At 41.2% G+C, this 13,865-nt stretch overlaps 1 protein-coding gene across 1 annotated transcript; it reads left to right on the top strand.

Moving 5' to 3' along the window:
• Nucleotides 1-11,693: 11,693 nt before the first annotated feature.
• On the top strand, nucleotides 11,694-12,407 carry LOC147420747 (uncharacterized; the record flags this gene model as incomplete). Its single annotated transcript, XM_086504578.1, has 1 exon — nucleotides 11,694-12,407. A coding segment is annotated over one exon (714 nt), but the record flags the coding sequence as incomplete, so codon positions are not given.
• Nucleotides 12,408-13,865: the final 1,458 nt, after the last annotated feature.

Raw genomic sequence — 13,865 nt, forward strand, 5'->3', positions numbered from 1 at the left:
AGCTTTGAGATGTCTCCATGCATTTCCAAAAGTCAATCTATCAATGGTGGGCAAGCCTATGTAGTCAAGGTGAAGCTCCAAAGACCTGGAAAACTTTGAGGATTGCTATCACGAAGCAATTCCTTACAACTGATGCCAAAGACAAAGTCCTCACGGAATGGTGTCACGTTTTGCAATGGATGATGCTTTGTATGTAGTCCAACGTGACATCATAAGGTGACCCACCATTTGAAAAGAAAGTGGATGGGTGCCCCAATGAGATAGGGACCTTAATCATAGGAAAATTCCTTGAGGGGGATCATATCAATTGTGGTGATTACGCATCATTCTTTCATTGTAAATATCTACAAAAAGATAGACATTGCAAATAAAAGCAACAATTTTGTGATGGCCTATCTGAAGAGATGAGTGACTATGTCAATACACAAAGAATTAAAATTATCTCGGAGGTCATACATCATACTATGATCGCTTCGAGGACTCATTTCCAATAAGGGACCAAGAAGGGATCCAAGCCAACAGAAGCCAAGGAACCAGTTCAGCCAAAAGGGAAGAACAAGATGACATAGAATTCTCCTAAAGCTAATAACAGATGGACCAACCCGTTCAAGGCTTGGGACCAAAAGAAAAAAGTCTATAAACAAGCAAGGGTAATTGTCATAGGTATAGGTCAAGGGAGGATAAATACATCCTCAGAAGCCTTGATCAACGGTACATAACAAAGGAGATGACCTAGAACAATTATAAAAGTCTAAAAATAAAAAGTGAATGTGTTAACCTCAAGGCATTAGAATAACTCTTTAGACTCCAAGTATGAAGTTTGGGAAGCGTTAGGGTGAAATTCTAACTTGCCACAAATTGTCTAAATTTAGCAAGTCTAAATTTAGAGGGTTTTGGGAGTAGCTTGGTAGCACCTCCAAAGCATCGTGCTAAGGTTTCGCGTAGGAGGTAAAAGTTTTAAATCTCAACGGATGAGTTTTATTTTTACTAAAGTTGATCCTAATTTAGCAGGGTTCTAAATTAGCAGCCAAGTTTCGTGCAAAGGTCGTGCACCCGAGTTACTTAATGAAAGGGTAGGTTTATGATTTCTATTAAATGAAAGGGAAAAGCTAAAGATTAAGGTTATATCAGCCCTTCCTCATTTATTAAGTTGACTCTAGTCCGTCCTTTTTACTAAGCTTCGCTAGGCTACATGCCCAAGGGAGCACATACTTGCTTTGTGTGAACTTAACAAGTGTGTCTCTTGTCTACACTTGCCAAGAAGAGTCCAAAGGAGGGGGGGGGGGGGGGGGGGGGGGGGGGGGGTTCTCTATGCATAGCAAGCTAGGAAAACTATAAGGACATGCTTGAGCAGCATTATGGAGTGCTTACATCTCTTTGGTCAAGTTGTAAGCATTCCAATTCAAGACTGCTTGCACACTTGCATAAGCATCTAAGGAGGGACTTGTGGGGATTTTTGACTCTCTTGCTCCTCCCTCACACACTCTCTCAACTGGTCAAGTTGGCAAAGCAAGCTCTCTCTCCCTCTCTCATGGAAGCTCTAGAGATGGACTCTATGCTCAAGCTCTTCGCTATGGATGCAAATCCAAGCTAATGAAAGTTTCATTTTCTCTATCTCTACTTTTCTACTATACTAAGCTATGATAAGTGTTTGCCCATGAGCAAGCATACACGGAATATCAATTCTCTTCCTTGAAAAATACTTTTCTTCACCTTCATCTACATCTTTTCTCACAATTCCTTTCTCCTTGTTGGGGTACTTAGGGTTTGGGAAGGAGCGTTATATCATGAAATCTTGAAAAACACCATCTTCTTGATTCAAGAAAAGCTCCGCAAGAGCACAATCATGTATTGTAAAAAAGTTCTCTTTTGAGAAAATTATAATACAAGCCCTTTTGAAGGGGGGATCGGATCCAAGCAAATTTGGTCCTCATCAAGTTGTCAATTTTAATTGGGTATTCTCTTTGAATTATGTGCATGATTTTAGTGTTTTTAATGTATAATTGTGTAAAAAATCAGCCCAACACAACTTATAATCTCCTCTCTATCTTTCGCTTTGGGAAAAATCTCTCCTTTCATAGCTAAATTTTGTTGAAATTAAAAGTAACTACTAGATTCTTTGACATATGAAGTTATGGTGATCAGAGTTTACTTTTAGTGCAAGACTCGGGAAATCCTTTTGGAGGTCAGTGCAAGCACATTTTTGGCTTTGACTTCTCCTTCACATTGCTCAGGAGCACTCTGGCTTGATTTTTTTACACTACATGTTCAAGTTGGTGGGCTTCATACACCCTAGGGCCACCCTAACCCCGTGAAAATGAAAGGAAACCAATGCAAGCCCCCGCATGCAAGCTCTAGCGAGATTTAAAGAATCCCTTAGAGAGGAAGATGGACAAGGCTTTTAAATTTCTGAATATATTTCTAAAGTCTTGAATATTTTCTCAATTTTCGCAAAGTTGCACGATTCCCTCATGGTCTCAAGGATCAAACAAAGTGATCCACTCCTTTACAAGTGACCTATGCCTAGGGAAGCGGGACTTCAAGCACCGATAGGCTCAAAAAATTTGGCAAGAAGTAGGAAATTATGGTTATGGAATCCAAGCATAGTCAAAACATGCAACAAACTTTGTGAATTGATTTCAGCAAGGCCGATTGTATTCTACTAATTGTTGGGATCTCATCGGCCCTGGAGCAAGTCTCGTTCGGCCCGAATTTCCATGCAATACTGGGGCCAAACCATTTTCATGCAACACGTAGCCAAACCTTATGTAAAGGCAAGGACGATCGACAATGCTTCAAAATCTCAAGGAGAAAGATGTTCCTTTAGGGCAATGAAGGATAATCGACAACAGTTGGTAAGTCATAAGGCAAGGTAAGGCAAGGCATGTTGTTGGCAAGGCAGAGCTCTTTCTATCATGTCTCTGCATGGAAAGGGAGGCAAAGATGCTTGACATGGCCGACTATTTGTTACAGTTCATGAAGCTGGCAGGACTCTCTCCATCTCTAAGTTTTGGGTTTGAATTTCTGCTAGGGCATGGCACCTATAGGCAAAGTGGTTCTCAACTAGTTGTAGTCGGAAATGGCCATGGTTTGATTCTTCATAGACATCAATTGAGCTCATTAAGTTGATCAAGACGCAATTGTACATGGTGAAGCATGTCTTCTACACATGCGAGGCATCCTGCATAGTCAAACCACACCATGTGGTGATGCGAATCCCGATGCAAAGGGCGGTGATTCAAGCCTTGGCAGACAAGAAGGCACCTCAAGGACGATAAGGAAAGAGAAGGAGATGCATTTCACTCCAGCAATTGCATCCTTGCATTCATCGCATATTCCGAAAGGCTTTACAAGCTCCTCTAATTTGTTCTAGCTACAAAGCCAAAATTGTTGCATGGTTAGGAAAATTCTCCATCGTCAAACTGAAAATGAATTTTTCACATGGTAATCATCAATTACACACCTGAGATATAGTAGTTGTCTCCTCTCTTTGTGATACTTGTACAATCCACATTCTTCTCATCTAGCAACATATATAGATTTCTAACACTTTTAATGTTGAAGTTACACTTATATAGCCATTTGAAACAAGTACAATTTTCTCAATTATCCAAATGAACTTGTTAGTATAATACCATCACAATGAATTGTACTTATCTTCATAGACACCTTTTCCCTGCGTGTGCCAATGCCTTGCTCACCTCCATCGATGCTCCTTCATCATTAGTTCGAGCTCGTAAGCAAAGGACTTGAACCTATGTTGCTGCTTGGCATCTTCCAAAAACGAGTCAAGGTTTGCACCTTTGATTGGTTTCAAATGAGGGCTCTTGATATAGTTATAAATGTTTTGGGCCTCCCCTTCAATTGAATTCAACAAAACCTCGATCTGTAATAACCACTCTTGAAAGACAATTGTTTTTCCTATTTCACAAAACGTCCTAAGTTGTAAGAGTTGGCAGAGTCCACAAATGTTTTTAAGCTATAGTAGTTAGTGCAATTACTAGTTTGAGGGATGTTTAAACTCCACATCAGCAGGATCACTTGAAGCCCTAGCCCGCAAAAAGTACGTCTTTGTTCTCGAAGGGAGGTTAACGTAAGCCAATCTGTGCAATCACTCTTCTTGAACCCACTTCAGTCGAGAGTTCCATTCGATTGTTTGCAAAGTCCTGTAGATCCAAAATTAAAACCAAAATCCATGATAGTATATGCAATTAAAAAACCTAGCAATCATAATGAATCTCCACCAATCGTCTCCCAGAGCTAGGTCAACAATGGCCAAAGTGTGTTTTGTCATTCTTTGAGAGGGGTTGTTCGTTTCAAAGAACACTTTTCTGTACTGGGCTTGGAACTCTAATGGGAGCATCGACTCCTTTTCGGTCATAATCTTCTTTAGGACTAAAGCATGCTTGTTCTACACACAATAAACACTGATTTTTCTTTCAATCACCACCAAATGTTTTATACATTTTTCAAGGTCTTTTACAGACAAGAATGACGTCACTTAACAAATGTAGTAGTTGTGACATTACAGCCACATGAATATTGTAGCACACATTTTTTCCAACTCTTTTGTCTATGTCTACTTGCATCCAACTATAGACAACGCATGGCAGTTTAGCTATAACAGCTTCTTTAGAAGCTAGTCCCATTGCATGCACCATCCATAGCATGTTTGTGTAAGACGTGACCACAACACCGATGTTGTTCAATCTGCAATAATGTGGAAATCAAAGGTAAAGCTATATATTACTTTCTTAACTGCAAATAATGCCTCAACAAACAAAGCGTAGCATACTTTTTTATACGAATCACTATGCTTAGCATATCTACCTCGTTCGTGGAGTCCACAGTCACTAGCTCGACTCGAACTCTAAATGTCTCTCTCGCAAGAAACACCTGAGATAAAAAAACATACTAACCACAAGAGGAATGCATCTATCTCTCTTTCTACTTGTAATATCTTACAAGATAAATAATCCTTCTATCTTTTGAGACCCTCATTCCCGCAGCCAATCTGTGGTTTTGATGTGTATATGGTTTTCCCACACAAGTTAGCCCCCAACAAAGATCCTTAATCTTTACTTCGAACTCATCATTCAACTCTTGCCACAATAGATTCCTTTTCTCTATGATTTCATCATCGACATCGATAGATGGTTATCCGGTGCATCCAATGAGCAAATAAAAGATCCTTTGGCTAATAATACCCTTCAAGCAAGAAAGTGTTAGCCAGGGGTTTCAATTGTCTAGGGTCCCAACTCAGCCGCCTCGCTTTCTCCAACTTTGTTAGTCGACATAGTGGAACCCACAACAAAGGAGTCTTGTGCTCCTCCGAAATGTTTTGAATAATGTTTTTTGAGCCATTACGGCCACTTTTGTAATGTTTACGGGAACCTCATATTTTAAATCGGCACTTGTATTTTGGCCACAGATGCTTGTATAATGAGTAAAGACAACTCAGTTTCTTGTAATTAAGCTCTATAGAAGCCTAGAGACAATTCAGGTCATTTGGCTGGACATTAGGTTTGAAGGCTTTGTATATAAGCTGAAACCTAAGGCTTTGTAGAGGACACATTACGTTATCTCAATTAATATACAGTCGTGGGTTCTGCAGCACACAGTAGTGAGCTTCATGCACACACACCGTCGCGCACACTAATCACATTGCAGATATGAGAGTAGGAGCGTGTTAGCATCGAGGAGCTCTCCGCGTCGACGCAAGCAATGCAAGCCGAGGACCACATCGCGAGCCCACCTGCTACGAGCTATATTTGGTCGTAAGTACCTCAAACGACATCCGTTCTGAATGATCGAGTAGTCATTAGAATCAGGGTGAGAAGCTCTTCGTGTTGATGTCTTTGTAGATCAGTTCCGGACACTTTGGAAATTGCTGTTTTGAGTCTATCGCGACAGCGATTAGAGGTCTTACAGTTATGGTTTTCAGGGTTTAGGTGTTTGGCCACATAGGATATGTCCTTGTAAGTCTTACCCTCCGATTTCGAGTCATTTCGATATGATTTGAGATTGTTTCGAGCTTGTAGTGTTTCGTAGGATGCGTTGTCTGTTTCTTTGCTTTATGGTAGTGTTGTGGTAGGATTAGTGATTGTAGAGTATTGTTCGTGTCTAGCTCAGGGTCGACAACCCAGAGATTGCCTCCATGCCCTAGTCGGATCAGCTACATCCTCGGATTGACAATTTGTTGGTCTGTGTTCTCGCTGTGCTTCATCGTCCGTCGCGGCGTACCCGCTAACATTGGCGCCGTTGCTGGGGACGAAGTGCCTAAACTAGCGTAGACCGCATCACTCGTGTTTGATAGTATAGCGTTTCTCTAGAGTTTTCTAGAGTGTTGTCACCATTTGCCTTCTTAGTGGGAAGTCAGAGAGCGGATCTCTTGACTGAGGGATAGCCAGGGAGCCTGCGTCTCGCAGAGGTGGTCCACCATGAGGTTAAGGTATGGTTATATTATTTTGTTGTGTGTTTAGATTAGGTTTTATGGTTTGTGTGTTTGGTTGTGACTTATGGTTGTGAAGAACTTAAAAGAGAAAAAAAAAAACGCAAAGAAAAACGCAAAAGGTAAGTAGGAGGCTGTTTGCTTGCCAGAAAGCAAAAACAACCATTCAACCATCCAAAGTAGGACTTTAGGTAGTGTAGGACATCTGATGTTGGTCTAGAGCAATTTTGACATGAAAATGTGCTTGAAAACACAAAAGGCGGAATTGTGTTGATTATGGTAAAAGTGCTCTAAAATGGTCGTTTGAAAGCCGATTTGAGTGCTTGTTTTTGCATTGGAGACCTTAAGGTAGGGGGAAAACACAGATTTGCTCCAATCCAAAAAAAAAAAAACTCTAAAAACCAAAAAACAAAATTCTGAAACCAAATCTGCAATTTTCAAAAAAGTTGGACCTCAAGACCTTGTTTTGCATATGCTCTAGAGCTTGTATGTGAAATTTCAAAGCATTTGCATCAGTGCTTGTGCATCTAAGTGGGAATTTTCTTTTTCTGAGTGTAAGGAGTATTTGGGTGAAATGCTTGAATCCAAAGGAAAAGAAGTCCAAATTGAATGAAACTTTGGGGATAGGCTTCTAAGGGCATTGGGAACCAAACTGTCCAAAAACAGAGAAAAAAATCACTTCCCAGTGGCTCTCTGCCCAGTCTATCGCGATAGACTGATGAATTGGAGATAGACTCACAATCAGGCAAAACCCCTCATACCATAGGTAAAACACATCAATACAAGGCTGCTCCCAAAAATTGAGTGTACTTGGACACATGCTTGACCACTAAACCTCAAGTCTGGTGTTTAGAGTCTAAGTTCAGAGACACAGTGGTAAAAAGACCTTGACCAATAGTCCAAACATTGCACAACTTTGTGTATTCACTATACAGAGGATAAGGAAACTAGTTGTGAAGAGAACTTTGTAAAAAGACCAAAATTGGGAAACTTTATGAGCCTATCTCGATAGGTTGGGGATATTTAGCTGTGGACCTTATTTTGCAATTCCCTCCTAGGGATAGCTTAAGCAGAGCCTACATAGCATACACACCAAATTTCAAGGTGTTTGGATCACTAGAAGTGAATCTAAAGCCCAGATAGAGATTCAGGTTCTGACAAAAACACTAAAAATGGCCCAAAACACAAACCAAGTGTCCAAATTGCATGAAATTTGAGGGATAGACAGAAGAGAGTAAGGGGAATCTAAAAGTGAAGTCACAATTTTGAGTTGACTTTTCCTGCACAATCTGCTGTGTCTATCGCGATAGACTCATGACATTTTGAGTGGGACAGTTTTTGGAAATTGTGACTAGATAGCTTGAATCCACTCCTCATCTAGACCTTAACCATCATTTCAAATTTGAAATTGGACATCAAGAAGACCACTAAACCTCAAGTCTGGTGTTTTGAGTCAGACTTCAGAGACAAATTGGGTAAAGGGACTTGACCAAATTTCCAAACCTTGTGGAACTTGGTATACATGATCTACAGAGGGTAGGGAACACATCTATGAAGAGAAAATTTGAAAAAAATGTCATTTTGGCATACTTGGTGAGTCTATCGCGATAGACTAAGAACCCAGTGATAGAAACCAAAATTTTCAAAAACCTCTGTGGCATAGCTTGAAAAGGTGCTATCAAGGACACATAAAAATTTTGAAGTCATTTGGACATCAGAAAATGGGTCTAAGACCATTTGAGAGGATTCAGCTTGTAGAAAACACCAGATCTCGTCTAACTGACAAAGTAAAAGTCCAAACCACTTGAAAATTGGCAGGAGGACTAAGGAGAGGTGTTGGAACACAGTGGTATAGTCAAAGTTCAAGTTTGACCTATAAAAGGGGTACTTGATGAGTCTATCGCGATAGACTCAAAGCAGAGCCAAAGAAACTGAATTTTTCAAAACCCTCTGGAGCATAGCTTGTTTAGCCTCTCAGGAGGTTACACCCAAAATTTGGTGGATTTTGGACATTGGGAAGTCATTCCAAGTCTATTTTCTAGTGATTAGATAGACTCAGAATTCTAGAGTTGGAGTTAGAGACCTAAGAAAAAGTCCAAAACAAGTGGAAATTGGTGAGCAAGGTGTACAGAGCATAGGGAACACAGTGGTAAAGAGAAATCTGGAAAATTTTCAAAACTGAAGAGTCTACTGAGTCTATCGCGATAGACTAGGGCTTTTTCACAAAAATGAAATTTTTGAAAATTGACCTAGGGCCTTGTTCTACATGTTGTTGTGAGCCTATGGTTAAAATTTGAGTAAATTTGGAGTATTGTAAGTGCATCTAAGAGGATTACTTCATAAGATCAGAAAAGAAACTGTTGTTTGATGCAAGTTATAAAGGAAAAGTATTCCAAATTGGTTGAAACTTGATGAGTAGTATCTCAAGAGAAGGGGGAACTCAAATCTGTAAAAACAGTTGAAAACTATATCCTAGTAACACTCTGGTGAGTCTATCGCGATAGACTTAGGAATTCACTGTAGAAAATTCAAAATTCAAATCTGACTTCATATTTGGGTTCAGAAGGCCCATTATACCCTGTACACAAAGTTTGAGTGCATTTGGACACTGCAAGGGGTACTTGGTGAGTCTATCGCGATAGACAATTGAGGAAAAAATTTTGAGAATTTTTTTTGAAACCAAGTATACCTCTGGGTTTACCATTGCCTAAGGAGTGCACACACCAATTTTGGGCTCAAACTGACCACTTGCAAAAACATCAGATAGAGCAACTTTCCAAATTACATCTCACTGTTTTGGTCATAAGTTTCACATACGGACTCCGATTCCAAAACTTTTTTTATCAAAACGTAGCTTGAGAGCAGCACTACAGATCTTAGAGTAAATTGATCAAAATGGTTGCCAACGGCATACATTTTGTTGCAGTTTTGAAAAAAACGCTGTTTAAGGCCTCAAAATGCATCCGGAAGTCAGGGGTGTCTAAAACCGCAATTTGAGAGAATTGTGAGAAAACGCTCACGGTTGTGGACATAGTTTTGGAATTTCCCTGACCAAAACACTTGAACACACTGAGAGAGGTATTACTACAGCAAGCTAGAGCTGTTAAGCCTAGAAGTCATGTCTACATCAGACTCAGACTCAGCTTATACAAGCACATGGATTGCAGGGATAGATGAGCACCGGCCCAGAATAGATCTTCCAAGCCTACAGTACATAAAGACCAATTTTGTGGAGAGAGTTTGGATGTATAACCATGAAAGGGAAGGACTATATAGGTATATTAATGGAGATCAATTCAACCTTTATAGTTGCTTAGAGCCTTACCCAGATGAGCTGACAGAGTACAAGCTCTTATATGTCTATACATACGAGGTCGACCGACAATGGACATCTTTATTTGTTGACAAGTATGGACGAGAATATAGAGTTGTAGAAAGCACAAATCCGCGAACCAAATTAGAGATGAGTGGATATTTGGTCAATGAAGGACCTCAGATACATCCACCAAACACAGGAACCTCTAAGAGAATTCCAAAGAGGGGACCACCACATGGATTTCCTCCTACAGCGATATCGAGAGATGAAACGATACCAGAGAGGAGTATGGTTCCGTACTTTTCACCCCAAAGTATAAGACCATCTCAGCTAAGAAAATGGGTAAACAGAAAGTACAATGGCATAGGAGACCCATACGCCCATGTCTCGGCTTTCAAGCAAGTCCTACGAGCAGAACGAGTAGAGGACTTCAACACGCAGTATGAGGGTTTCGGACTTACATTGGAGGACAATGCACAAGCATGGTTTGAACTATTGAACCGGAGAGAGTTCACAACCATTGAGAAAATGTTGGATGAAGTTGTTCAAGAATTCACCAAGAGAGGCATAAAACATAACACTCTTCCTAAGATTTAGGAATTTAAACAAGGCGAAACAGAAACATTGCGACATGCAATAATGCGTATCAAGCAATATGTTGCTAGATGTCCTACCCAAGAGTTACCCACGCCAGAACGCAGATCCTATGCTTCATCAGAGGGCTTAGGAATGAGAATCTCCAAAAGGACCTATACATGAAAAGATACCAAACCTTGGAGGAGGTGACCAAAGCGACAGTGGACCTAGTTGACAATTTCGAATTCTATGCAGATGGTCAGAAGAAGATGAATGATGCGAGTGAGAAAAAGAAAACCGCTGATCTTGAGGATCAAAGAGGGAATCTAGGACAAAACCAAGTAAATGTTGAGGAGAAAATCATAGAGAATGTGATGCAACGCATCAACCACTCTGACAGAGTACTAGCCTATAGAGTTCCTCAACAACGAAGGTGCATGACATGTGGAGGGGACCATCCGACACAACATTGTTCTGACTATAGACCTAAGACTCCACCAGGGTTTGAGCATGTTATGTCTCAACCGCCTAGATATCATCCTGTAGCGGACCAAGTGTTCTTAAGTGGAAGACCCATAGTTGCTAGAAATGCATATGTCAGTCATGAGCTTCAAATAGAAAGAAATGTGGTAGATCAGAGGCCACTTCAAGGTCAATATCAAGTATTGCCACAACAACCTATACGTCCATGTGACATATGTGGTAGTAGTGATCACTTGATTAAGGATTGTCCACACCATGATATCATGATAAATGTATATTGTAATGAGTGTGCAATCACACATATGATTTTGGATTGTCCTAAGAATCCAAGAAAGAAAGGTAAAATGCAACCACATGTGACCTTTCCTTCTACCAGCAAATCAGAGAAAGAACGAGCCGCAACAAAATGAGAGACGACAGCAACAACAGAGCAAGAAACAATTGTAAAAGAATAGGTGCTTAAACAACAAGAAGATGAAAGTAAGCAAGTTTCTCCACTAAACTTTGTCACAAGAGCACAAGCAAAAGTGCAAGAGCAGAAGCCTACAGATGGAGAGACTAGTAAGAGTTCCAAAAGTCTTAGAAACTCTAGACGAGCAAGAAGGACTAGAATGAAAGCGAGACTAGAAAGGGAAAAAGGAGAAGAAAAGGCTGTTACAGCTGAGTTGGAAACAACTCAAGAGCAACAGACACAGCAAAGGGAAGCTGAAACCCTTAAACCAGCTGAAGCACCCAAGAGTGCTAGTTCAGGAGGATCTGTCCTAGTGGACAAAGTGAATGAGCCTTTAGACACGATTTTACAGGCTTATGAGGCTAGATTGGCAAATAGACAGACCTTAGAACAAAGATGGATGACTTATCCTTATCCTGGCGGCACCACCTCTCCCCGGCTTCGTCTCGGCCACCACCGTCCTCTTGGCAGAATCCTCTTCAACTCTTATGCCACCAACGCACTCTCCCACAACTAACATGGCCTCGCTACCCGGAAACCCGCATGCTTTGGATCACTACGAACACATCACGGAGGAGTTAGAAAAGCTCCCCGAGGATTCCTTCCACTTCTCCTCAGTCCTGGCCAAAAATAGCTTGGACCACAACCATGTGAATGCCACTTTGTACCCCACCTTAGCCATACCCCGGGTTGTCAAAAAACCTTTGGATAACCGCAAGAAGGTTGCTACTTCATCCTACCTCCCCACCATTTCGGCAACACCACCACAACTCAAGAAACCTGTTGATTTCGAGGTAATTCTCTCCAATTCCATCTTAGAATTCAAGAAACTACATGGCAAGCTAGGAAGATCTAAAGGTTTCCTTGCACAACTCAACGAGTTAATCCGTAACCAAAAAGCTCCCAAAAGCCTTTGTATCAAACCTCCAAAGTTTACCATTGATGATTCCCAAGCCCAAGCTCTTCTCAATGCCAAGCTCGCTTCACTCACCATACAATTTCAACTTAATTCCACGCAAGCTCTTATCCAAGCACAAACTATACTCATAAAAAACCGCCAATCTTATTTGGACGGGTACCACTCTCATATGGCTTCACTTTGTACTTTTCCCTATCCTCCTCACGTATAAGCAAAACCTTAAAAACTCTCTCACCCTCATCCAAGACCTTAACAAGCTCCCCCTCCCACCCAATACCCTCCTTTTCACTTTTGATATTGAGGCTCTATATCCCAGTATCCCTATCAACCAAGGACTCGTAGCCCTCAAAGCCTCCATAGCTACCCATTTCGACCCCCCTAAAACTCGCTTTATCCTCTCTCTGGCGGCTGTCATCTTATCGCACCACTACATTACCTTCAAAGGAAAGTTTTGGAAGCAAGTTAAGGGCACGGCTATGGGTTCCAATTTTGCCGTAGTGTATGCAATCCTTTTTCTTTGCCATTTAGAAGCCTCTTCCTCTCTTTTGCACAATCTCAACCTTCTTTACTTCAAACGCTATGTAGACGATGCCTTTGGTTTATGGGTTGGCTCTTTGACTTCCCTCACCTCTCTTTTGAAAGATTATGGGAAACCACTTCAAGAACACATTAAAATCTCAAGCCACATTTCTCCCTACCACGCCACTATCCTCGACATAGAATTTTATAAAGGTACCAATTTTGCCTCCTCAAGCCTGTTGGACTCCCATTGCCACCAAAAACCCCTAAACGCCTATAACTACATCCCTTGGATCTCTTGGCACCCTGCGCATCAAAAAGTGTCCTTCATCGTCAATGAACTCAAAAGATATATCATTAGGGAAAGCTCCTTGGATGGCTACCTCATTATCCGCAGCCTCTTCTACAAACGCCTTAGGACAAAAGGCTACCCACAAGGGTTTTTGCATAATGTGTTCAACAAAGTCACCTATCAGATCCGTACTTCCCTCTTGGAACCATCACTCCGACTTAAGAAAACACCTCCCATGACCTTCAAGCTACCTTTCACGCCTTCCACAAGAAGGCTATCACCCTCTCACTGTATCAGTAACCCCATTGCTCGGGCTTGCCAGTGCAACCCCACACTCTCACACCTACCTAGACCCACCATTTGTTGGACTTCGGGGCCCAGCATCCATAAACTTCTTGTGCATGCCTTACACCACCCCGATGAACACCCTAACCTTTGATGTAGCGGCCCTCTATGATGGTCTTGCTCATAGGGGAAGTAGTGGTTGGTACCTACCTTCCACGCTATCACTTAACTTCTTCCCTCCTAATTTTGCCTTTCTACATCAAATCCTCACAAATTGCTTTCCCCTCCCTAATATAGCTCTCTATACTCCCCATAGTTTTGGCATACCCTCATTAACTCATATCCAATGATCCCCTGTCTTCATCCCGTTTTTGCAAAGCCTCGCTTACCAAATACATCGTTTGCTTGCTCGCTTAAATTCTCCCCCCTACATTTTTTGGCATCAAATCACACCCCCACACCCCCCCCCTCTTTAATTTTTGGCATCTAATCACACCCTCACCATTCTCTGCAAGAAATTAAAATCTTTTTTTTGGGTACAACTTGTCTACCTCTTACCATTAAAGCAAGTAC

The sequence above is a fragment of the Adiantum capillus-veneris genome, chromosome 28, assembly GCF_014529385.1.
Source record: "Adiantum capillus-veneris isolate H3 chromosome 28, ASM1452938v2, whole genome shotgun sequence".
In the NCBI taxonomy this organism is placed as follows: domain Eukaryota; kingdom Viridiplantae; phylum Streptophyta; class Polypodiopsida; order Polypodiales; family Pteridaceae; genus Adiantum; species Adiantum capillus-veneris.